At 41.4% G+C, this 25,653-nt stretch overlaps 1 protein-coding gene across 8 annotated transcripts in view; it reads left to right on the forward strand.

Moving 5' to 3' along the window:
* Positions 1-25,653, forward strand: part of PARP4 (poly(ADP-ribose) polymerase family member 4) — a 716,724-nt gene that overhangs the window by 130,954 nt on the left and 560,117 nt on the right. For all 8 annotated transcript variants that reach the window (XM_077483981.1, XM_077483982.1, XM_077483983.1 and 5 more), the window contains exon 8: positions 10,434-10,571. In XM_077483981.1, coding sequence (XP_077340107.1) covers positions 10,434-10,571 — 138 coding nt within the window. The remainder of the gene's footprint in view (positions 1-10,433; positions 10,572-25,653) is intronic.

Raw genomic sequence — 25,653 nt, forward strand, 5'->3', positions numbered from 1 at the left:
ATTGGATAGGCATTCTTAATTGTGTAACGATTGAGACACCTATAATCAATAAAAGGTCTCAGTTTACCACTCTTCCTCTTCATGAAGAAGAAACCAGCACCAGCAGGAGACGAGGCTTTGTGGATGAAACCTCGAGAGTGCGTCTACAACATACTCCTCCATGGTGTTATCCTCCAAGAACGACAAAGGGTAAACAGGCCACAAGGGAGTATGGCACCATGTTGAATGTCAATTGCGCAATAATACGGCTGGTGTGGAGGCAAACTACCAGCTTGACTTTTGTCAAAGACATCAATAAAATTGCGGTACTCCTCCAGCAGGGAGGAGAGTGAAGAGGTGCACAGGTCCTTCTGGGAGCATGTCTCACTGCATTGTGGCGACCAGGAGAGCACCTCAGCATGGAGCCAACCAAAAGAGGGGTTGTGCCTCTGTAACCAAGGATAACCAATAACCAGCGGAAACTTAGGTGAGGAAATAACTTGGAATTGGATTATCTCATGGTGAAGAGCCCCTATGGCCATGGACAATGGAGCCGTCTCATTGAGTCACATGGGAAGGCTGTAGAGGTCTCCTGTCAAGAGCCTCAATGACAAGTGGAATCGAGTGCTTCAATACAAAGACAGCATCCCAGAGTCGATTTGAGCCTGTAACTCAGGGCGACTCGGCCAAAGAAAGGGTGACTGAAAACCAGGAGATTATCCTTCTGGATAACTGGGGATGAAACCACACCACCTAAGGTCTGTCTGTGACAGGACCTCAAGGTTCGGGCATTCCCTGGACGGGTAGGACAAGACTTCAAAAAGTTACCTGCCTGACCACAATAAAGGCACAATCTCTCCCTCCTCCTAAAGGTTCCCTCATCCACAGAAAGACAGAAGCCCAAGTGCATGGGTTCATCTTTAGTGACTGACTCGGTACCAGGAGGCATGGAAGGTGAGGGAGGCACGGGTGGGACTGCAAACCTCGGAGGGAAATGTACAGGAGGCTTCTGCAAGCGCTCCTTAAGAGACAGTTTTCCAAAAAAATTGTGGTTAATCACAGTTCATTCTTGGTTCAGCATGGGAGGGGCAATTGTTTTTTCACATAGGGCCAGGCAGGTTTGAACAGCTTTTTTCCCTTAATAAATGAAATAATAATTTATAAACTGCGTCTTGGATTTACTCAGGTTATCTTTCCTTAATAATAAAATGTGTTTGATCTGAATCATTTAAGTGTGAGAAATATGAAAAAAAAAAAAAAAAAACAGGAAGGGGAAAAATACTTTCACACAACTATGTTCTTTCTTGAGAAAAGGTGTTTTGAGGGGGGATATGGTCAACGTATATACATACATAAGTGGTCCAAATGGTCAATATGGTATACAGTGGGGAAAATAATTATTTGATCCCCTGAAGATTTTGTACGTTTTCACACTTTCAAAGAAATAAAGGGTCTATAATTTTTATCGTAGGTGTATTTGAAAAGATAGAGACAGAATACCAAGCAAAAATTTTATAAATTGAATTGCAGTTTAGTGAGCAAATAATATATTTGATCCCCAAGCAAAACATGACTTAGTATTTGGTGGAGAAACCCTTGTTGGCAAGGAGGTAAGATGTTTCTTGCAGTTGGTTACCAGGATTGCTCACATGTCAGGAGGGATTTTGGTCCACTCTTCTTTACAGATCTCCTCAAAATCATTAAAGTTTCTTTGCTTTTGCTTGGCAAATCGAAGTTTCTGCTCCCACCATATCTTTTCTTTAGGATTAAGGTCTGGAGACTGGCTATGTCACTTCATGACCTTAAGGTGCTTCCTTTTAAGCCACTTCTTTGTTGCCTTGGTAGTATGTTTTGGGTCATTGTCATGCTGGAAGATCCATCAACGACCTATCTTCAGTGTTCTGGGTGAGGTAAGAAGGTTCTCATCCAAGATTTTACAATACAAGGCACAGTCCATTGGCTCCTCAATGCGGAAAAATCAGCCTGTACCTTTATCCGAGAAACAGACCTAAAGCATAATGTTTCCACCTCTGTGCTTGACTGTAGGGAGGGTGTTCTTATGGTCACAGTCAGCAATTTGTCTTTCTCCAAACACGGTGCCAAAGAGCTAAATTTTGGTCTCATCTGACCACAGTATTTTCTCCCAGTCCTTCTCTGAATCATTTTAGGTTTCCATTGGCAAACTTTAGACAGGCCTGTACATGTACATTCTTGTGCTGTTTGGATGAAGAAAAATGCTGATTATGACCCTAAAAACACAATCCCTACAGTCAAGCCAACTTTGCCAAATTGAGGAGCCATAGGATGGGGGCCATGTATTGTAAAATCTTGGATGGGAACCTTTTTTGCTCAGCCAGAACACTGAAGATGGGTCGTGAATGGGTCTTCCAGCATAACAATGACCTAAAACATACCGCCACATCAACAAAGGAATGGCTCAAGAATAAGCACATTAAGGTCATGGAGGGCCTAGCCAGTCTGCACACCCTAATCTTATAGAAAATTTATGGAGGGGGCTCAAACTTCAAGTTGCAAAGCAACAACCAAGAAACCTTAAGGATTTAAAAAAGATCTGTAAAGAAGAGTGGACCAAAGTCCCTTCTGTGATGTGTGCAAACCTGGTAACCAACTACAAGAAATGTCTCACCTCTGTGCTTGCCAACAATGGTTTCTCCATCAAGTACTAAGCCATGTTTTGTTTGGGGATCAAATACTTGTTTTACTCACTGAACTGCAATTCAATTTATAACATTGGTATCATGTGTTTTCTGGATTGTTGGTTGATATTCTGCCTCTATCATTTTGAAATACACCTATGATAACAAATTGTAGACTCGTTTCTTTGTAAATGGGCAAAATCTGCAGGGAATCAAAGAATTATTCACTTTAAAGTGGAAGTAAACTCCCCTATCGTTTTCAGCCAAAGAAGCTGCCATCTTTGCCTCTGTTTAATCTTCAACTGCTATGGTGTTGCACATGTGATTCGTTATGACACAAGCCATTGGATGGTTTGATAGTTTGGCTGAGAGCACAGCTAATGTGCAGTTAGCATTCCCGGCATGCCTTTTTTTTTCAACTGTTTAAATTGATGGGTTTACTTCCACTTTAAGGCTGTGTTTCTCAACTCCAGTCCTCAAGGTGCCCCAAGAGGTCATGTTTTCAGGATATCCCTCAGATGAAATGGCTGTGGTAATTTCTAAGGCAGTGAAACTGTTCCAATCACCTGTGCAAAATAATGGAAGCCTGAAAACATGACCTGTTGGGGCGCCTTGACGAGAAAGACTGCTTTAAGGCCATTACATTGGACAAGGGTCTTTTAATAATACACAAAGCCATGCTTAGGTCAACAATCACGGTCACGGTTTCTGCCTCCCCTAAAATTAAGCCCCCTAGAGGACTCTAAAATATGGAATATTATGTTGCAAATGGGGTCAGTGGCGCTACCTAAAGTGTAGGCATATGTATTAAATCATACCTTAAACAAATTTTCCCACCAGGATTATCGTGCAACACCCTACTCATATATATATATATATAGATATAGATATAGATAGATATAGATAGATAGAGAGAGATATTAGTTCTCTGTAGTAGTATGACCTATTTTAGGGGAATTTAAATGATATCAAATGTATTCTATTAAACCTGTGCACACAAGCATATGTATGTGCTATAATCTGTTAGTGCATGTGATAACTAAATATCCTAAAAAATAATAAATAGTAGATTCCAATAGAAATAAGGTGGACTGATCGAATAATCAAAAGATCAATCATCAACAAAAACAGGTGAAAAACACGCACCCCTAATCAAAGCATGCTACGCGTGACATATAAATAATATACAATGTGACCAAACGAAACAATGTCCACTGTGCAACCGCACATAGACATAAAAGATGAGGGTAAAAATAGAGATAATAATAATGTCCGTGACACCTTAACCACTAGGCGTCAGCGCTATAACTGAAAGACAGGTGCAGCGCGGATGCCAATTGCCGGGAGGCCGTCCCTGGACGTCCTCCTGTTTACTTCCACGTTGCGCGCTCCCACGAGCGCGCATCGGGGAAGTTCTGTGCTGGCCGTGTCCCCTGGACACAGCCAGTCACAGATAGCTCTAAACGGCCAATCACAGCGGCTGTTTACAGCGCGATCGGCGTGCCCAATGAGAGCTGATCTCATATGTAACCATATGAGATCATCTCTCATCGCCGGCTTTCCCTCCTCACACAGACAGCATGTGAGGAGGGAGAGATGAATGGCTGCAGCGGCCGTTAGGTAAAATAAATAAAGTGCCCACAATGTCACTGCCACCTGTCCCCAGTGCCATTTGCCCCAGTGCCAACTGTCAGTGCCATCTGTCCCCAGTGCCACGTATAAGTGCCACCTGTCATCATTGCCACATAGTGCCATCTGTCATCAGTGCCACATATTAGTGGCATCTGTCATCAGTGCCACGTATCAGTGCCACCTGTCATTTTCATGTGCCATCTGTTATCAGTGTCACGTGCCATCAATGCCACGTATAAGTGTCACATGTCAGTGCCATGTATTAGTGCCACTTGTCATCAGTGCCATGTATAAGTGCCATCTGTCATCAGTGCCACATATTAGTGCCATCTGTCATCAGTGTCACGTGTCATGTATTAGTGGCATCTGTCATCAGTGTCACATCAGTGTCATTGGCCATCAGTGCCATCTGTCATCAGTGCCACGTCAGTGTCTCTGTCCTGGTGCTCCAGGGCCTTCAAAAGTGTAATAGGTAGTCAACAAGTTAGATGTGTAATTTATGCTCCTAGAACACCTGATGGCACTCCCTGCATGTTGGGCCTCTCTGAGTGGCTAAGCTGTGGAAAAGTCCCACACATGTGGTATCGTAATACTCAGGAGGAGTAGCAGAATTTATTTTGGGGCGTCATTTGTGGTATACACATTCCATGTGAGAGAAATAACCTATTACAATTTTGTGAAAAAAAAATCTTAGTTTTGCAAAGAATTGTGGGAAAAAAATGACTGTACTTTCCTGGCTTGTTCGGGTCGCAAGAAATGATAGGCCACCAGTACATCAGATGTGATCAATTTTGTATGATTTGCACCACAGCTTGTGGACTCTCTAACTTTCACAAAGACCAAATAATATCCACTAATTTGGGTTATATTTACCAAAGATATGTAGCAGTATAAATTGTGGCCAGAATTTATGAAGACAAATTAATAATTTGCAAAATTTTATCAAAGAAACAAAGAAAAATTTGTTTTTTTTTTCAAAATTTTCGGTCTTTTTTCATTTATAGTGCAAAAAATAAAAAACCCAGAGGTGATCAAATACCACCAAAAGAAAGCTCTGTGGAAAAAAAGGACAAAAAATTAATTTGGGTACAGTGTTACCTGACTGAGTAATTGTCATTCAAAGTGTGAGAGCACCGAAAGCTGAAAATTGGTCTGGTCACAAGGGGGGTTTAAGTGCCCAATTGTCAAGTGGTTAATATAGTGCAAAAAAACAAAACAAAATTCTAAAAGTATATAGTCTATATACATAAAGAATTGTCCATATAATTGTTTATAACTTAACCACTTAAGCCCCGGACCAATTTGCAGCCAAAGGACAAGGCCCCTTTATGCGATTTGCAACTGCGTCGCTTTAACTGACAATTGTGCAGTCATGCGACGTGGCTCCCAAACAAAATTGGCGTCCTTTTTTTTAGAACTTTCTTTTGGTGGTATTTGATCACCTCTGCGGTTTTTATTTTTTGCGCTATAAACAAAACTAGAGTGACAATTTTGAAAAAAATGCAATATTTTTTTTACTATAATAAATATCTCCAAAAAATATATAAAAAAAACATTTTTTCCCTCAGTTTAGGCCGATACCTATTCTTCTACATATTGTTGGTAAAAAAAAATTGCAATTAGCGATTATTGATTGGTTTGCGCAAAAGTTATAACTTGCAATAACTTGCTTGCTAGCTATAGTTTACAAAATAGGGGATAGTTTTATAGCATTTTTATTAATATATTTTTTTTTTACTAGTAATGGCGGCGATCAGCAATTTTTATTGTGACTACAACATTATGGCGGACACTTCGGACATTTTTGACACATTTTTGGGACCATTGTCATTTATACAGCAATCAGTGCTATTTAAATGCACTGATTCCTGTGTAAATGACACTGGCAGTGAAGGAGTTAACCACTAGGGGGCAGTGTAGGGGTTTTGTATGACATTATGTGTTTTTTTTTTTTTTATTGTAGAGGGCCGTGGCCTGGCATGTGACGTCACTGATCATCCTTCCCTATAAAAGGGAACAGACGATCGGTGATGGCCACACTAGGAAGTTCTTCAGCTCTGTGACCCAATCGCAGGACACCAGCAGCAATCAGGTCTGCTGGTCCCGCGGCCACGGTCACGGAGCTCAGGCCCGGGTCGGGATCCAAAAAAGCTGTGACAAAGTGACTTTTGTGCTATGCCAGATGTATCCAAATCTATTTCTCCTAAAAGACAAAGGATGGCTCCCATCGTGTAGTAATTGCAAAGCTAAAATTCCATTTATTAAAAAATTAGTTAAGAATTAAAAATAAAAATAAAAATAAGAATAAAAATAAACGACCAAGTCACTCCACTAGCTGGTAGGCAATGTATCCAAAAATATAGATAGGATATATATTATAAAAAACTCAGAGCTATCTGAAACCATCACTCATCCGGGTTGATCGGTTCAGTAAAGGGACTTGATCTGTGAACGAGCGGTGTGCGTTCCATTCGATCGAGCCCCCAGAAGTAACGTAGTGTGCGTGGCTCTGTCGTACGCGTTTCGTCATTGATGTCTTCAGACCCTACAAGCACAAAAGTCACTTTATCACAACTTTTTTGGATTTTTTGTATATTAAGTTATAAACAATTATATGGACAATTCTTTATGTATATAGACTATATACTTTTATAATTTTGTTTTGTTTTTTGCACTATATTTTAGGTGTCACGGACATTATTATTAGTATTATTATCTTTATTTTTATTTTTACCCTCTGTCAGAAACCATGAATCAGACCGAGACAGAAGTACAATTAAATCACACTTGTTTATTAAATAAAAATGCAAACAGAAAAAGTGTAGTCAAAGCATAGCCAGAGTCCAGTAACTAGATCGAGTAGTCAGCCAGGCCGGAGTTTAATAACCAGATCGGGTAATCAGCCAAGCCAGAAGTCAGGGATCCAAGTAGAGCAACAGCAAGCAGGATAAGGAGCCAGAAGGGATGTCAGTAAACCAGTCTTTAGGCTGGGTTCACACTGCTGCGGGGGGAGATCCGGATGTGATTCGCACCGCAAATCACATCCGATCTCCGTAGCGATGCGAGTACAGCCATACAGATAGTATGGCTGAATTCGCATCGCTCCCGCAGCAAACTCGCACGGGACCCTTTTTTTGGTCCGCAACAGAATCGGATCGCATGGGGGTTCACACCATGCGATCCGATTCCTGTGCGAGTCGGCAGATCGCACTGCGATATGCGGACGGATCTGGGGGTGTCATTAACATATCATTGACACTCCCAGCCGTCCGCATAGGGCAGTGTGAACTGCCGGCGGGAGTAATGCGATGCGGGAAAACGCAGCGGATTCGCGGCGTTCCCGCATCGCAGCGGTGTGAACCCGGCCTTAAACAGAACCGCAGGAGATGGTTTCTTGTGATGTGACCAAGGCGAAGGCAGAGGTGAAGTGAACTGGACAGCTTTAATTAGGCAGGTCAGATGAGCATGATCAGGAACAGCTGGTAACTATGGAGAGAGATGAGAGCTGGCAATTAGCCGACAGCTGAGCAGTCAGCCCAGAGAAGGAAGGGCTACGCCAGACCTGACACCCTCATCTTTTATGTCTACGTGCGGTTGCACATTGGACATTGTTTAGTTTGGTCACATTGTATATTATTTTTATGTCACGCATAGCATGCTTTGATTAGGGGTGCATGTTTTTCACCTGTTTTTGTTGATGATTGATTGATCTTTTGATTATTCGATCAGTCCACCTTATTTCTATTGGACTCTACTATTTATCATAATTTTTTAGGATATTTAGTTATCACATGCATAGATTATAGCACGTACATATGCTTGTGTGCACAGGTTTACTATAATACATTTGATATAGTTTAAATTCCCCTAAAATAGGTCATACTACTACAGAGAACTAATATCTCTCTTTATCTATATCTATATATAATTACTATACATATTCCTAAATAGGAGATACTGAGTAGTAGCTTTTTTTGGGGAGCTTACTATATAGTTTATTAATCCTCTCTTTATTTCCTCTTTCGTTAGAGTACCTATAGGGGTATTGCACGATAATCCTGGTGGGAAAATTGGTTTAAGGTATGATTCAATACATATGCCTACACTTTAGGTAGCGCCACTGACCCTATTTGCAGCATAATATTCTAAAGGACAAGGGTACACTATATATTTCTGGAAGAAAAAACATTTAACTTCCACATATGAAAAGGCTTCTTTGTAGTAAGAGATGTGAAAATGGTGAATAGGATCCCTCAAGAGCCAATTCTGGTCAACTCAGTAGATTAAAAAAGGTTTGGCTGTTTTCCTAACTTGATGTCAATATTTATATAACGCCAGAGATTATTGATCCAGGGAATATCCAATTGCCTCCTGGAAGATAGTTTTTGATGCATTCCGGTGTTTTTTTTTTTTCAACCCGGCTTTGCTTTTCATTTCATTTGAGGATATGCAGCCCAGTGCATTTTTTATGTGTTTTGCCACGTTCCAGATGTGTTTCATTCAGAAAAAATGCAGCACGTTCTACTTTTGTTGACTGCACTTGTCTGAATCAAGACCATTAGAATTCATGTTCAACACTGTCCATGCATTTTTGATGCAGAATAAAAATGCCCTGGACTGCATCTGGTGTGAACCAGCTCTTATAATTGTGTTTTTATTTATTTTTATTTTATTTTTGTTAGCTTCCTGTTGATCAGTTGTGGGTATATTTTCCTGTATATGGAGGTTTCTATTTATTATATTTGTTTATTTTTTTTTCATATTGGTTGAACTAGATGGACTTGTTTTTTTTTCTTCTTGGCTAACCATGTTGCGGTGTAGCCTTCTGGAGAGAAAAAATGATAGTGGCTCTGTCAGGAGTATATTGATGGGTTTAAAGTTAACTGCTTGCCACCCGCCCACCGTCAAATGATGGAGGGGCGGTGTGGCTCTCATTCTAGGACAACTTCATATGGCATTGTCCTCGAATGACTGCTCTCGTCGGGCGTGCAGCCCAGCGATCGCGGCCGCACGTGTCCAATCACAGCTGATCACATGTAAACACAGAAATACCAGTAATTGGCTCTTATTGCCTCACACTGACAGATAGTGTGGCGAGGAGAGCTGATCAGTGACATCTTCTCGCTGGGGACATCCAGATATGTAATCAGGGCTCTGATCATAAATGCCCTAATTATAATACAACACCACCAATGCCACCAATCAGTGCCCATTAGTGATGCCTGTTAGTGCTGCCCATCATTGCCACCCATCAGTGCTGCCCATCATTGCCACCCATCAGTGCCACCTATCACTGCCCACCAGTGCTGCCTATCTATGCCCATCAGTGAATAAAAAACCCAGCCATGATTAATTGCCACCAAAAAGAATGCTCTATTTGTGTGAAAATAAAAATTTCACATGGTTACAGTGTAGCATGACTGCACAATTGTCATTCAAAGTGTGACAGCGCTGAAAGCTGAAAATTGGCCTGCGCAGGAATGGGGTGAAACTGCCTTGTAGGCAAGTGGTTAAGCAATACCTTTTAACTACCTATGGGCAATTGGATGCCTAGAACTAGAGGATCTCAGAACAGAAAGGACTGCAGATAACTAAGGTAAAAGGAGCAGCAAAAACTCTCCTGTAATAATGAGGTTCACCGCATAATATACTGCAAGGTGTCCACTATTACATACAGTAGCACAGACCTTGTTATATGCCACTGGGCATGTGAAATAATAATAGGACAGAGATACTTCTGTTGTAAGATTGAATATAAATATATATATATATATATATATATATATATATATATATATATACACACACACACACACACACACATACTCGATAAGCTATGGGCAGCTACAGTTAAACTATTGGAAATTGGAATTATTGCCTAATAGTCTCTGCTTCTGGTCTGGACTAAATACAGCAGATAATTTGATGTTTGCATAATTGAGTCAGTCCAAGGGGTGCTTGAGTAGATGATCAAATTTTAGGCAGGTATAGGTGTTCTCAGTTCTGAGAGAGAAGTTTAATAGGTTGGTGTACGCCACATGATTGGTTAAAAAACTGCTTACTGATTCTGGTAGAGAACTTGGTTTTGAGCTGGCCATAATGAATTCTGGCAAACTGAATATACTTCATAGTTAACATTTCTGTTTTTTGTCCTCATAACAAAAGGTGCTGCTGGGAGAAGCCTTGAATGTTACACAGCTGTCCCCAGAAGTCAGCGGGTTTGTGGAATCCATCTGGACAGAAGCTCAAGGACATCTTACATCTGTACTGTCTTGTCCAGTAGAAAATATCAGCCTCAATGATGTAAGCTGACAACTATAACTTGGTATCAAATACATCAATGAAAATATTAATATTAAAATACATGTTTAGTTGGTAGAATATGTCCAATTGAAAGAAAAAGCTCTCTCAAAATTCTGGTAAAATTTGTCCATATGCTACTTTGTTATAAGTTCTCGGGACCCTGGTAAAAAGACAACAAACACACTCATCTACGATAGTGAGATAAAATCAGCTTTCTTTATCCTTTATACAACAGAATATCTTGCATGTTTGTTGCACAAGGTGCATGGCAGGGACCACCAGCACTGCCGTCATTTGTATATCATCTTCTTTTTCAAGTTCAGATAAATTGATGTGCTGTATGCTGATAAAGAAGGCATGAGGGATTATTTACCAAATGGATACTACAACCATATCTGTCTTCCTATTTCCATGGCGTTTTAGCAAGTTTAAGATATTGGCATTGTGTGTCGGATGAAATCCTAGGTCATACCTGGAAAGTGGCTAAAATCCCAATACTGTTTTTTTTACTAACTTATGATTGGTGTGAGGGTATCCCTCTATTGTAAACGGCAAAGCTCTAGTTGTCTCTACCCCAATACTAAATCATGAGTATAATGCTCAGAAAGGAGTGTTTTGTCAGCAGGAGATACATTTGACTCCCAAAAGCATGTAAATGAACTAAAAAAATAAATAAAGACAGTATAACCTATTAACACCTTGATTAACATTATTTTATTTTTAAATTCTATTTAGATAAAATTAGTGAATTAAAATAAATTACACTATTTGTTATTGGGGTAAACTATAGGGTACTATTAATGTTAACAGGAACCCAACACAGGGATAAATGGATACTAGGTACAGCGGAGCCAAAAATAACAACCAAATCCAGTGATTGGGGTGAACGTAAACAAGGCAATCTCCACAGATTTCACAATGGCTAATGGAACCTGACAGTGAACCTGGGATCTTTTTCCTAAACTCGCTAACTTTTCTTTTTTTTTTAAACGTGGCCATGTGGGGTTTTGTCCACCTGTCTGCATTATTCATTCACAGAGAGGAGAAATACAAATATGGACAGCCTTTGTGGCTGTCAGCTTGTAGTTCTCAATGAACTACCAGGATGCTGATGAGTGTTCTATGTAGTATGTTGTTTCTTCCTGTCAGTGTGTAACTGCCTGCTCATATGAGGTACAAGCATACAGCTTACACAGACAGTCTGCCGAGGTTATGCATTACACCCGTGATCTGCTGATTGTGGGTGCAATGGTTTGCAGGTTCCTAGTAAATAAATAAAATAAAAATAAAAATGAATGCACATTTTTGTTTTTACCTGCAAAAAGATGTGCATTTATTATAATTATTTTTTTTTAAGATGAAATCCTGACTCCCCTACAGGGGTTAGAGGTACACATAACAAAGTTGCAGTATATGCTGATGATCTGCTATTCTTAGAAATAACAGCCCCAAACCTTCTACTGGAGTTAGTTCACTCCAAGCTGGCCAACTATAAATTAACTGAACTAAACCAGAAACACACTGAAAGCCAACTTTCCCTTCAAATGGGCATGGGGGAATCTTAAATACCTTTTGGGTTTTTCTTATCCTAACCCTAGAAACTGTCTTTAACCACTTGCCGACCATCCGCCGCAGTTATACTGTGGCAGAATGGCACAGGCAGGCGAATCGCTGCCATGCTACTTGGGGTGCGCAGCTGGCTGGGGGTTGTGCACGTGCATCCCCCCTCCCCCGCCAGCCACGATGATCAGATTCGATCAGGAACCGATCAGGCCAAGGCCAATGAAATCTGTCCTGGACCTGGTGATCAGTCCTGATGAATGAGATCCTTCCCCTGACGTGTAAGTGTAAACACTGACAGGGGAAGTGATGTCATCTCTCCTCGTGTCAGTCTTTTCGTTCCAGACTGAGAAGAAAGAAGACATCACAGAGTGAGTTGCACAACACTACACTGACACCAGGTCATGTAGGCACACAATTCACCCCCCCAGTTAACCCTTTCACCACCTGTCGCTGTGTCACTCAGTGGATCGTTCAGTTTTTTTATATCACTGTACTGGTGTCATTAGTGACACTAATCCGTGTTAGGGTAATTAGTATGAGGCTACAATAGGTCTAGGGACCCCCTCTAACCCCCCCAATAAAGGTTTAACCCCTTTATTATCCCCTGTCACCTGTGATCACAGTATAAGTATCACGGGTAATGCAGTTTAGCTAGTTTATTTTTTATAGCGTCAGGGCACCCACTGTCTTTTACCCAATAAATGTTTAACCCCCTGATCACCCAGCGGGTGATCACAGTTAGATTTGAGCATCAGATAGGGTCTGCATTGCCCCAGGCAGTGTCAGATCAGTGCCAGTACTGCTAATACTCACGTACGCACCATACGCCTCCCTTAGTAGTATAGTGTCTGAACGGATCGATATCTGATCTATACTAGCGTCCCCAGCAGTTTAGGGTTCCCAAAAACGCAGTGTTAGCAGGATCAGCCCAGATACCTGCTAGCACCTGCGTTTAGCCCCTCCACCCAGCTCCTCCCCGCTCTGCCTTGCCCACCCAAGAGCAGTATAAATCGATCACTGTCACTTACAAAACACAACACACATAACTGCAGCATTCGCAGAGTCAGGCTAACAGTTTCTTTGGTAGCATTTTATTCGGTCGCTAACAGTCAGGAGCCTTTTTACCTGTGAATCTCACTAGTGTACCAGTAAATTTAGAGACCAAAATATCAAATCGAAGGTACACTAGTGAAGAGGCCTACACGATTCTGAGCATGACAGATAGTGAAGAGGAAGTCACTCATCTGTCAGATTCAGGCTCAGAATACAAACCAGTAGACAGCAGCGGCACCCTGACAGATGGCTCTAATGACGGAGTTGTGGTCCCTGCCAAGGTCAGGCGTACCAGACCCTGCTCTTCTTCTGCTGTCGTTGAGGTGCAAGTAGAGAGCCAGTAATAGTGTCGCTATTCCTTCTGGTGAACTGGCAAGCACCAGCGGCCTAGTACATCCTAGTCATACATCGAGCACTGCAATAACACTTGGTGACGTGGCGAGTCCCAACAAGTGCAGTTCAAGCTAGCGAGGTGGCAAGCACGAGTAGTGTCCCACTGCCACCAAGAAGAAGACAAAAACGGGCATGTTGAGCGCATAGTGCCCTTCCTGCTGCATTCGCCAATCCTAATTGGGAACCCACCACTTCTGCAGTACCCATACTTCCCCCATTCACTGGCCAACCCGGAATTCAGGTGGGAACAGTTGATTTTACGTCACTTGATTTTTATTTGCTGTTTTTCTCCAAAGATCTCTATAGATCTATTGTGGACCAAAGCAATTTATATGCTGGTCAGTTCATCGCCGCTTATCCCCAGCTGACCCTTGCCAGAGATTGGAGACCAATTACAGTCTCCGAATTTAAGACCTTCCTGGGCCTATCCCTCCTCATGGGCGTAACTAAAAAGAGTGAGTTGTGGTCATATTGATCCACTGACCCAATTCACCATGTGTACTCTGCCTCCATGACCAGGACATGATACGAGCAGATCTTGCGAATCATGCATTTCCACGATAATGAACGCTGTCGTCCTTGGGGCGACCCTGATTCTACACAATTTGGCCCCTTGTAAACCACTTCACTCAACGTTTTGCAGCCTTGCTTACTCCCCATAATGCTGTCTGCGTTGATGAGTCCCTGAATAAGTTTTCTGACCGTTTGTCATTCAAACAGTATCTTCCCAGCAAGTGTCCCAGATACGGCGCCAAGATGTATAAGCTCTGTGACAGGGCCACAGGCTATGCATATAGTTTTATGGTTTACGAGGGAAGAGATAATCATGTAGAGCCCCAAACTTTCCAGATTACATAGGGAGCGTTGGTAAGATTGTGTGGGACTTGGTGTTACCCTTATTCGTAAAGGGGTACCACCCTTATGTGGACAATTATTACATGAGCAGTCCACTTTCTAGTCACTTGTTTGATCAACAAATTTAGAGCATGTGGTGCCGTGCAATCTAATCGCTGGGGCTTTACCCAGCGGCTTGTAAATTCCCGTCTTAGGCTGGGGGAGAGAGCCTGCTTGAAGTGTAATAACTTGCTCGCTGTGAAGTGGAGGGATAATAAGAATGTTTTCGTTCTTTCCTCCCTTTATGCGGATATGACCGTCCAAATTCCTAAGGCGACTGGTGTTGTGGAGAAACCCCTCTGTGTCCACGAATATAAACTTAATATGGGAGGGGTGGACCTCAACGACCAGTTGATGGCGCCGTACCCAATTGCCTGTAAGGCCAAACGCTGGTACAAAAAAGTGTCTGTTTATTTATTTCAATTGGCTTTGCTCAATGCTTTTGTGCTATGCAAAGCTTCAGGATGAACTGGTTCCTTCCTTAAATTCCAGGAAGAGATTATCAGAGCCCTTCTGTTTCCAGACAGTGCACTGGCCCAACTTCCCAATGCAAATGCAGTAAGCCGGCTGCATGAGAGACATTTTACGCATTTCCTCTCTGGTACCCCTACCCAAATAACACCCCAAAGACGATGTCATGGAGAAGCGCGGATTTAGGCGTGACACCCGCTTTTATTGTCCCTCTTGTCCTGACCAACCTGGTCTTTGCATTGGTGACTGTTTTGAACGCTATCACACACTAGTTGAGTATTGGCATAGGGTACAGCACCACACAGTCATAGGCACACGTACACAGGGTCTCGGAAGATGTGATGGCCATCACATATTGAGAGACCCTAATCTGCAACGTTCAGTTTATATATTTTTTTACAGTTTTTATAAAAGTGAAAAAAAAACAAAGAAAATAAAAAAGCCAAAAATAGTTGTGGATGTATTTTTCTTCTCTCTCTCGTTCTCTCTCTCTCGTTCTCTCTCTCTCGTTCGCTCTCTCTCTCGCTCGCTCTCTCTCTCGCTCGCTCTCTCTCTCGCGCTCTCTCTCTCGCTCTCTCTCTCTCGCTCTCTCTCTCTCGTTCTCTCTCTCTCGTTCTCTCTCTCTCGTTCTCTCTCTCTCGTTCTCTCTCTCTCTCGTTCTCTCTCTCTCTCGTTCTCTCTCTCTCTCGTTCTCTCTCTCTCTTGTTCTCTCTCTCTCTCGTTCTCTCTTATGTTTGCTCTCTACAGTCCGCTCTACTGTTCACTCTCTATTGTTCTATATGTATCGTTCTCTCTGTTTTATTTTTACTATGTTTTATTGTATTTGATTTGAAGGTATGGTATGTTATACTGTAATGTTTGTTTTATTGTTAAGCATCATTTGCTTAGCCGGTACACTATTCAGCTGCAGCACTGATTTATTTATCTTCACAGAAACAGCGTTTGTTCCTACGATACATAAATCAGTGACTCCAGCACTGTCTGAGGTGATTTCACCACCACAATAAAAAAAAAAAAAAAAAGAGCATATATGCCGAAGCATGGGGGCAGGGGTGGAAGAACGATTTGCTCCTAACATTAAGGGTTGGATGCCCCCATGCTTCGGCATATATTTTTAAGGCACAGATTGCATTAAAAAAAAAATATTTTTACTATGTTTTATTGTATTTGCTTTGCATGTATGGTAAAGTCTTACTGTTATACTGTAATGGTATTTTGTTTTATTGTTAAGCATCATTTGCTTAGCAGGTACGCTATTTAGCTGCAGTACTGATTTATTTATCTTGACAGCAACAACGTTTGCTCCCACGATACATAAATCAGTGACTCCAGTGCTGTAGGAGGTGATTTCACCAACACAGTTAAAAGAAAATGGTGCATGTATGCCCATCTTTAGAAGTGAGTGGCTGAAGGGCAGTATTCTAATCGTGGGCATATACCCACCGATCAATCTATTCTTTTTTTTGTTCAGCCCACAGGTTGCATGAAAAAAAGGAACATTACAATGTATGCCCAACAAGGACCAACAACGTACTAGTATGTTGCTGGACTTTGAGTGGTTATACCAGAATGATGCCTGCAGGTTTAGGTATCATCTTGGTATCATTCTTTTCAGCCAGTGGTCAGCTTTCATGTAAAAGCAAACCTAGCAGCTAATTAACCTCTAGACTGCTTTTATAAGCAGTGGGAGGGAATGTTCCCCCCCACCCCTTCTTCCATGGTTTTCTCTGGCTCTCCTGTCCCAACAGGGAACCCGAGAATGCAGCCAGTGGTTCCGCCAGCTGAACATAGAGCTGATCAGAGACCAGAACAGCTCAAATCATCTCTATGGCCTAAGAAACCAGACGCTACAAGCATTTCGGATATAAACAGTGCCATTGGGAAATTGGCAAAGCATTTAATCACACCGATTTTGGTGTAGTCAGATGCTTTGAGGGCAGAGGAGAGATCTAGAGTCTAAAAGACCCCATTTTTTTCAAAAAAAGAGTACCTGTCACTACCTATTGCTATCATAGGGGATATTTACATTCCCTGAGATAACAATAAAAATTATAAAAATAATAAAATTAAAGGAACAATTTAAAAAATATAATAAAAAAGCATAATAAATAATGATAATAAAAATCACCCCCTGTCCTGTCACCCCCCCCCCCCCCCCCCCCACGTGTTCACGCACAAAGACGAACGTCAGATCGAGGGCAGTCATTTTAGCAGTAGACCTCCTCTGTAAATCTAACATGGTAACCTGTACCTTTCTGTTAAAAAAATAAAAATAAAAATGGTAACCTGTAAAGGCTTTTAAAAATGTATGTAGTTTGTTGACGCTTCACGTTTGTGCTCAATTTTAAAGCATGTCATGTTTTGTATCCATGTACTTGGCATAAGATAATAATAACATTTCGGGGTTCAAGTAATCTTTATTGCAAAAAATATATATTTTTTCATGTAAACAAAAAGTGTCAGAAATGGCTTTGTCTTCAAGTGGTTAGAAGAGTGGGCGATGGTTGACATAAGCTTCTAAATGTGCATAAAATGCCAGGACAGTTCAAAACCCCCCAAATGACCCCTTTTTGGAAAATAGACACCCCAAGCTATTTGCTGATAGGCATGTTGAGTCCATGGAATATTTTATATTTTGTCACAAGTTTCGGGAACATTGCACAAAGATGTCACTAAATGATATATTGTTCAAACATGACATGGTTATATGTGGAATTACACCCCAAAATACATTCTGCTGCTTATCCTGAGTACAGGGATAACACGTGTGGAACTTTTTGGCAATCTAACCGCGTACAGGACCCCGAAAACCAATTGCCACCTTCAGGCTAAGGGCGTAAATTTTTGATTTCATGCATTGAGCAATACATATCATCACTCATCTTGGTACATCAAGCTCATTACCAGGTGACTTCCTTACATTTAATTTTACTGATGGTTATTGGTGCAATTTTTGTAATGAGAGAAATGTAAGTTATTAATTCCAATTATTATGTACAGTTTATACATCCTGCTTCTCTCTGTAAACATTTAGGTATACTGTGTATCACGGACTCCCGTACTCAAGAGTCTGTCTGCCATAAAAGCTTCCTTTGTCCGATATCAGACTGTTTACCGTATTCAAACACAGACACAAAGAGATACACACTCGGGAGACAATTCCCCTTCTTTGCATAATAACACAGTGGGGTAAACTTAACCTCCTCCAGTAAAATTACACCCATTTCAACAGTAGACCGTCTTAGGGGGGAGATGCTGGAGAAACTCCCCCTCCCCTCTCCCAGCTAATCCACATACACATATACATCCCGTAATAGGTTGCTACCAAAGCAGACAGAAGCAATAGAACATTGGGATACAGCCACAACTCAAACAATGTAGCAGTCTGAAAGGTGAAATGATTTATCTTTATATTTTCTTGAGGGATATTGTTCAGAAATATTAAAAAGTGAAAGAGCCCCTTAATTCTTTCAGCACAAACCACACATATAGAATCCAGGACAACAGGGGTAAAATTAAATGTTGAGTCTGGTGTGGTTGTACAATGAGTCGGGTTAGGCATACCCGACTGGGGTTCTCGGTCCCCCTGTGCCGATAATAGACACAGGGTAACTTGCACATAGGAGGGGCCAGGGGAGTCGGACAAGGAGTTTCCAGTGCTCTCCAAGTAAGCTGGGTTCCACAAGCCGTCCGCCCAAAGTGACTCCCATCACTTGTGGCATCCTATTGTGTGTCTATAAATATGACTCCTCAGTTGTGTTTTGTAAAATAAAGAATTTAAAAAAATGACCACATGGCTGAATGACCAAATGACCACACAAACAACTCATATATTAATGACTCCCATATACCTTGAGAACTGTACCCGCACCCCAAAATTGTAGCACAGCCAGTACTTGACAAGATCTTAAAAGTATCCTAGTAATAAACAGGGTAAAACATCAGAGTAGCCCATGCTTATGCATTTCAGCCCACACAGCTTTAATCATAGCTATCATTAAGACAACGTAGGGTGAAAAATGTAAGTGTGGGCTATTCTGATGTTTTACCTTGTTTATTACCACTAGGCGTCCGTGCTATAGCTGAAAGACGGCTACAGCGTGGACGTCAATTGCCGGGAGGGCGTCCCTGCATGTACTCATGTTTATTTCCCCTCTGTGCGGGCACATCAGGGAAATTCTGTGTTGGCCGTGTCCCTTGGACACAGCCAATCACAGATCGTGCTAAATGATCAATCACAGGGGCCATTTAGCACTCGATCTGAGTGTCCACATATGAAATATATGAGATCATCTCTCATTGCCAGCTCTCCCTCCTTACACAGAGACAGTGTGTGAGGAGGGAGAGCGAACGGTTGCAGTGCGAGTGAGTGCCCCCAGTGACACCTGTCTGTGCTATCTGTCCCCAGTGCCACATATAAGTGTCACGTGCCATCTGTCATCAGTGCCACGTATTAGTGCCATCTGTCATCAGTGCCACGTATTAGTGCCATCTGTCATCAGTGCCACATATTAGTGCCTTGTTTCATCAGTGCCACGTATCAGTGTCACGTGCCATCTGTTATCAGTGTCACGTGCCATTGGTGCCATCTGTCATCAGCGTCAAGTGTCATCAGGGCCATGTATTAGTGCCATCTGTCATCAGTGCGACGTACTGGTGCCATCTGTCAGTGCCATCTGTCATCAGTGCCACACATTAGTGCCATCTGTCATCAGGGTCACGTGTCATCAGTGCCACATATTAGTGCCATCTGTCATCAGTGCCACATCAGTGTCATTGTTCTAGTGCTCCAGAGCCTTCAAAAGTGTAATAGGTAGTCAACAAGTTAGCTGTGTAATCTTTGCTCCTAGAACACCTGATGGCGCTCCTTGCATTTTGGGCCTCTCTACGTGGCTAGGCTAAGAAAAAGTCCCACACATGTGGTATCGTAATACTCAGGAGGAGTAGCAGAATGTATTTTGGGGAGTCATTTCTGGTATACACATGCCATGTGAGAGAAATAACCTATTACAATGACAATTTTGTGGAAAATAAAATCTTAATTTTGCAAAGAATTGTGGGAAAAAATGGCACCAAAAACCTCGCCATGTATCTTACTAAATACCTTGGAATGTCTACTTTCAAAAAAGGGGTCATTTGGGTGTATTTGTACTTTCCTGGCTTGTTCGGGTTGTAAGAAATGAGATAGGCCACCAGTACATCAGGTGTGATCAATTATTATTATTTATGATTTGCACCATAGCTTGTACACTCTTTAACTTTCAAAAAGACCAAATAATATCCACTAATTTGGGTTATTTTTACCAAAGCTATGTAGCAGTATACATTATGGCCAAAATGTATGAAGAAAAATTAATAATTTGCTAAATTTTATCACAGAACTAAGAAAAAACATTTTCCCCATTTTTTTTATTTATTTTCATTTATAGAGCAAAAAAAACAAACCCAGAGGTAATCAAATACCAAAAAAATAAATCTCTATTTGTATGAAAAAAAAGGACAAAAAAATAATTTGGGTGCAGTTTTGCATGACTGAGTAATTGTCATTCAAAGTGTGAGAACACTGAAAGCTAAAAATTGGTTACTAGGGGAGGTTTAAGTGCCCAGTGGTTAATTAAGATAAGATAAAATAAGATCCCGTAGCTTTGCTACAATTTTGTACTATTTCCCAGGCCTCCGGGAGCCACTGCCAGAGCACTGACCTGCCATTTAGCCCAATTAGGAGCCATGGGTCGAGTGTGGCGAGTTGATTGTTGCTTGTACCCAAACCCTACAGTACTGAGGCCAGCCTGCAATGTTTGCTTCAGGCTCTGGAACCCGCATTCAGCATTTACCTTGGCATTTGGTACAATGAGTATAGTTAGCTTCAGGGTGCAACACAAGTTCAAGGAGTGGTCCATTGTATGGGTATCGATGAGAGAGGAGTGATCACTGGAGCACTGGTAGACATCAAAGAGTTTTTAGGGTGAGGGCAGTGTGCAGTTCCAGCAATAGATAATAAGAGCCCAGGAGGAAACGGTGAAAGTGAGTGCATACCCCAAGCTGGCCACCCCCCAGAGACACACACACACACACACACACACACACACACACACACACACACACACACTATATTCCAGCGGTTGTTTGTATGCTTCTTTGCCAACCTACTATGTACAATGAAATTCAGCCAAACCTGGTGCTCGCTGGAGGGTCTTGTGTATTTTTGTCTCAGCCCTGTGCTGTTGAACAAGCTCCTCCAGTTTCAGATAGGACTCCTGTCTGCAGCTGGGGCTCCACTGCAGTGTCACAGGCTGGGCTTGCACAGACAGGCATCAGCAGCATATATGCTGAGTTCCTCCTATCACTGAGATCTGCATTCCCCTTGGCCACTGGAATGAGGGAAAAGCTGTTCCCATTCCTCATCCTGCAACTTCTGTTTGTATTCACCAAACACTTTTGGTACCCTGGCTTGGTTTGACATTGTCTATCTTCTTCCGAACATCCTGACTACTTCCTGAGCCCTCTCTTTGCAAGAGGTTTTTGTTCCTTGTAGCCTGCTACAACTTTTAGTGTCCCTCCTGGGGCCTTCTTTGGGTGCTCTTGCCAATACAGAGACCTCCCCTACTGTTCAATGGGGTTACTACCTTTAAACTTTCTCTTGTACAAATAAATTTTTCAGACCACTTCTCTGGTGGCTGGATGGTGTTTTGTAATTTCAAAAATGCCCTCAAGCTTTATGGTTGATGCAGTCATGAAGCAGGGCTGCCAACCGCTTACAACTTTTTTTTTACTGACAGACTGAAAAAATTACAGAACTTCTATTAGAAACTAAAACAAATTCAATATTTAAACCATATAAACCCAATCTGTAAACACTGATGATACCCATAAAAAGTAAGTGGTCCAGTTTACACCTAAAAAGTTGACACATCTTGACAAATTATCAGCCACCCTGCTGGGATACAATTCAAAAACAAGTTTTGTTATGCGTGTCAAAGAGAGCAATGGGCATGACAAGATTGTGTCTAATAGTGGGAGTGGCCTAAAAGAGGATGATTAAACAGAACCGCTCCCTGAATACCTACCTCCAAGGCTGCATTCACACCTGAGCGTAGCGTCTTTGAGCAGTTTTCATGCATTTTTAATACGCAAATTTGCTGCGTTTTATTTGCGGCTTGCACGTTTGTATCCGCTATTTTGAGCTTTTAACATTTTTTTACTAGCCCATAAAGAAAATGATCATCTGTTGCATCATTTGTTGCTAATCATTTCAGCTTTTTAAGCTTTTCCATTAGCTTTTATTTTTGTTAGGGTGTTACTACTACTGCTACTACTTATTAAATAAACGTTTAGCCCCTAACCCTTAAAAAAATAAAAAATAAATAACTAAACACCATAACACAAATTAAATAAATACAACATTATTAAAAAAATGTGGGTGTTTATTATTTTAATTTTAATATTTTTTAAGGTTTAAGGTTGGGGTTAATTAATATTTATGTATGTTCAGTATTATTACACATTATTTAATTTATTTATGATGATTCTTAGTTATTTGCGTATTTATTTTACATTTATTTATTCATATAAAGACCCAAGCTATGTCTGCGTACATTAGTTAACAGGGTTTACCTTAACTATTGAGGTTGGCTTCTTCTTTGAGGGAAAAAGATGTCTTTCTGCAAACCTCTGTATAAAGTTAACCTCTTGAATAAGGTCACGGTAAAGAATAGATACTCCCTACCTTTTCATCATCTCCAGGGTGCTATTTTCATGAGATTAGATGCTTATGAAGGCTACAACCTCATTCAAATCAAAATGGGTAATGAGTGGAGAACAGCTTTTGGCACCAATTGGCTCTGCAGTGCCCGTGCCGTTCTTTTTTTGTAGAATTTTGTAAACTATGTGTTCTATGGCCTCCTCTTTGGGGTATGTCTGGATGATGTACTGATCCAAGTGATCTTCCAACTCACTGTGAGCAGATTGTGCTTAAACACATCTAAGAAAATGGATTATATGTTAAGTTAGAGAAATGCCTCTTTGAACTCTGAGATCCCATTCCTTGAAAAAGCATTCATACCCCTTGAAAATTTTCCACATTTTGTCATGTTACAACCAAAAAACGTAAATACTGAAAAAAAATGTACTTTATTGGAATTTTATATTATGGACCGACACAAAGTGCCACATCATTGTGAAGTGGAAGGAAAAGGATAAATGGTTTTCAATTTTTTTTTACAAATATCTTAAAAGTGTAGCATGCATTTGTATTCAGCCCCCTTTACTCTGATACCCCTAATTAAAATCTAGTGGAACCAATTGCCTTCAGAAGTCACCTAGTTAGTAAATAGAGTCCACCTGTGTGTAATTTAATCTCTGTATAAATACAGCTGTTCTGTGAAGCCCTCGGAGGTTTGTTAGAGAACCTTAGTGAACAAACGGAATCATGAAGGCCAAGGAACACACCAAACAGGTCAGGGATAAGGTTGTGGAGAAGTTTAAATAAGGGTTCGGTTATAAAAAAAAATATCCCAAGCTTTGAACATCTCATGGAGCACTGTTCAATCTATCATCTGAAAACAGAAAGAGTATGGCACAACTGCAAACCTACCAAGTCATGGCCATCCACCTAAACTGACAGGCCAGACAAGGAGAGTAGTAAGCAGAGAAGCTGCCAAGAGGCCCATGGCAACTCTAGAGGAGCTGTAACGATCCACAGCTCAGGTGGGAGAATCTGTCCACAGGACAACTATTAGTCGTGCACTCCACAAATCTGGCCTTTGTGGAAGAGTGTCAAGAAGAAAGCCACTGTTGAAAGAAAAAGGGGAGCATGCATACCTAGTATGTGGAAGCAGCAGGCCGCCCCGATGGTGTCTCAATGGTTTGCGAGAGTTTGCGACATCTATCGAATGGAACAGCTTACAGCGTCCCTGCATGATAGAGAGGAGGAACACACCGCTCGATGGATGCCTTGGAGCCTGTTTAGGTATTCTGATGCATACAGAACTTACTTGTGATACTTGGCATGGGAATAGAATGGCGGTTCCGGTCTGGGCTCACCGCCGGGGTCCCCACAGTCTTTACCTCCACCTGAGGACCGTTCTGGTCCACACCACCCCCCTTTATTCCCCTTCTACCTTTTGACCCAATTTACCCCCCCCTTCTTTTCTTTCTGTTCTTTAGCCTCCCCGCCCCCCTTCCATTCCCTCTTCCACTCCCCACAATCCCGATAAAAATAACTAGTGATTGCAAGGGCCTTATCAAACTATTTACCCAGTTTTCTTTCTAATGGCTGTTGGCCGTGGGAGTGGCCCCGACTGGGCTTCCCATTCTGCGAGTGATCCCAAGCCATTAACGAAGACCCCTCGGGGTCGGCCTAGGAGGGACCACCCCATGTGCCGCATTACTATAAAAGGTGGTACCGAGCGGGAGAACCAAAGAACCCAGTAAGTGTTAGGGCCTTGGCTACTCTAGGTCTGATACAGCTGTACTGTGATAAACTACCAAATGCTCCCCACCATGTGCTGAATGTATTATTTAACCACCTTCAGACCGGACCATTTTGCTGGTAAATGACCAGAGGTCTTTTTACAATTTGGCACTGCGCTGCTTTAACTGGTAATTGCGCGGTCATGCAATGTTGTACCCAAACAAAATTTGCGTCCTTTTCTTCCCACAAATAGAGCTTTCTTTTGATGGTATTTGATTGCCTCTGCGATTTTTATTTTTTGCGATATAAACGTAAAAAGACCGCAAATTTTGAAAAAAAAATGATATTTTCTACTTTTTGTTATTAGAAAAATCCAATAAACTCAATTTTAGTCATACATTTAGGCCAAAATGTATTCAGCCACATATCTTTGGTAAAAAAAAAGTCAATAATTGTATATTTATTGGTTTGCGCAAAAGTTGTCACATCTACAAACTAAGGTACGTTTTCTGGAATTTACGCAGCTTTTAGTTTACGACTGCCTATCTAATTTCTTGAGGTGCTAAAATGGCAGGGCAGTACAAAACCCCCCCAAATGACCCCATTTTGGAAAGTAGACACCCTAAGGAAATTGATAAGTGGCATATTGAGCCCATTGAATATTTTATTTTTTTGCCTCAAGCGATTGAATAATGACAAAAAAAAATATTTTTTTTTTTTTTTACACAAAGTTGTCACTAAATGATATATTGCTCACACATGCTATGGGCATATGTGAAATGACACCGCAAAATAAATTCTGCTGCTTCTCCTGAGTACGGGGATACCACATATGTGGGACTTTTTGGGAGCCTAGCCGCGTACGGGGCCCCGAAAACCAAGCACCGCCTTCAGGCTTTTTAAGGGCGTAAATTTTTGATTTCACTTCTCACTACCTATTACAGTTTTGAAGGCCATAAAATGCCTAGATGGCACAAAACCCCCACAAATGACCCCATTTTAGAAAATAGACACCCCAAGCTATTTGCTGAGAGGCATTTTGAGTCCATGGAATATTTTATATTTTGCCACAAGTTGCGGGAAAATTACAAACTTTAATTTTTTTTTATTTTTTTTTCACAAAGTTGTCACTAAATGGTATATTGCTCACACATGCTATGGGCATATGTGAAATGACACCCCAAAATAAATTCTGCTGCTTCTCCTGAGTACGGGGATACCACATATGTGGGACTTTTTGGGAGCCTAGCCGCGTACGGGGCCCCGAAAGCCAAGAACCGCCTTCAGGTTTTCTAA

The sequence above is a fragment of the Lithobates pipiens genome, unplaced genomic scaffold, assembly GCF_037356315.1.
Source record: "Lithobates pipiens isolate NorthernLeopardFrog02 unplaced genomic scaffold, aLitPip1_a1.2 Scaffold_16, whole genome shotgun sequence".
NCBI lineage: Eukaryota > Metazoa > Chordata > Amphibia > Anura > Ranidae > Lithobates > Lithobates pipiens.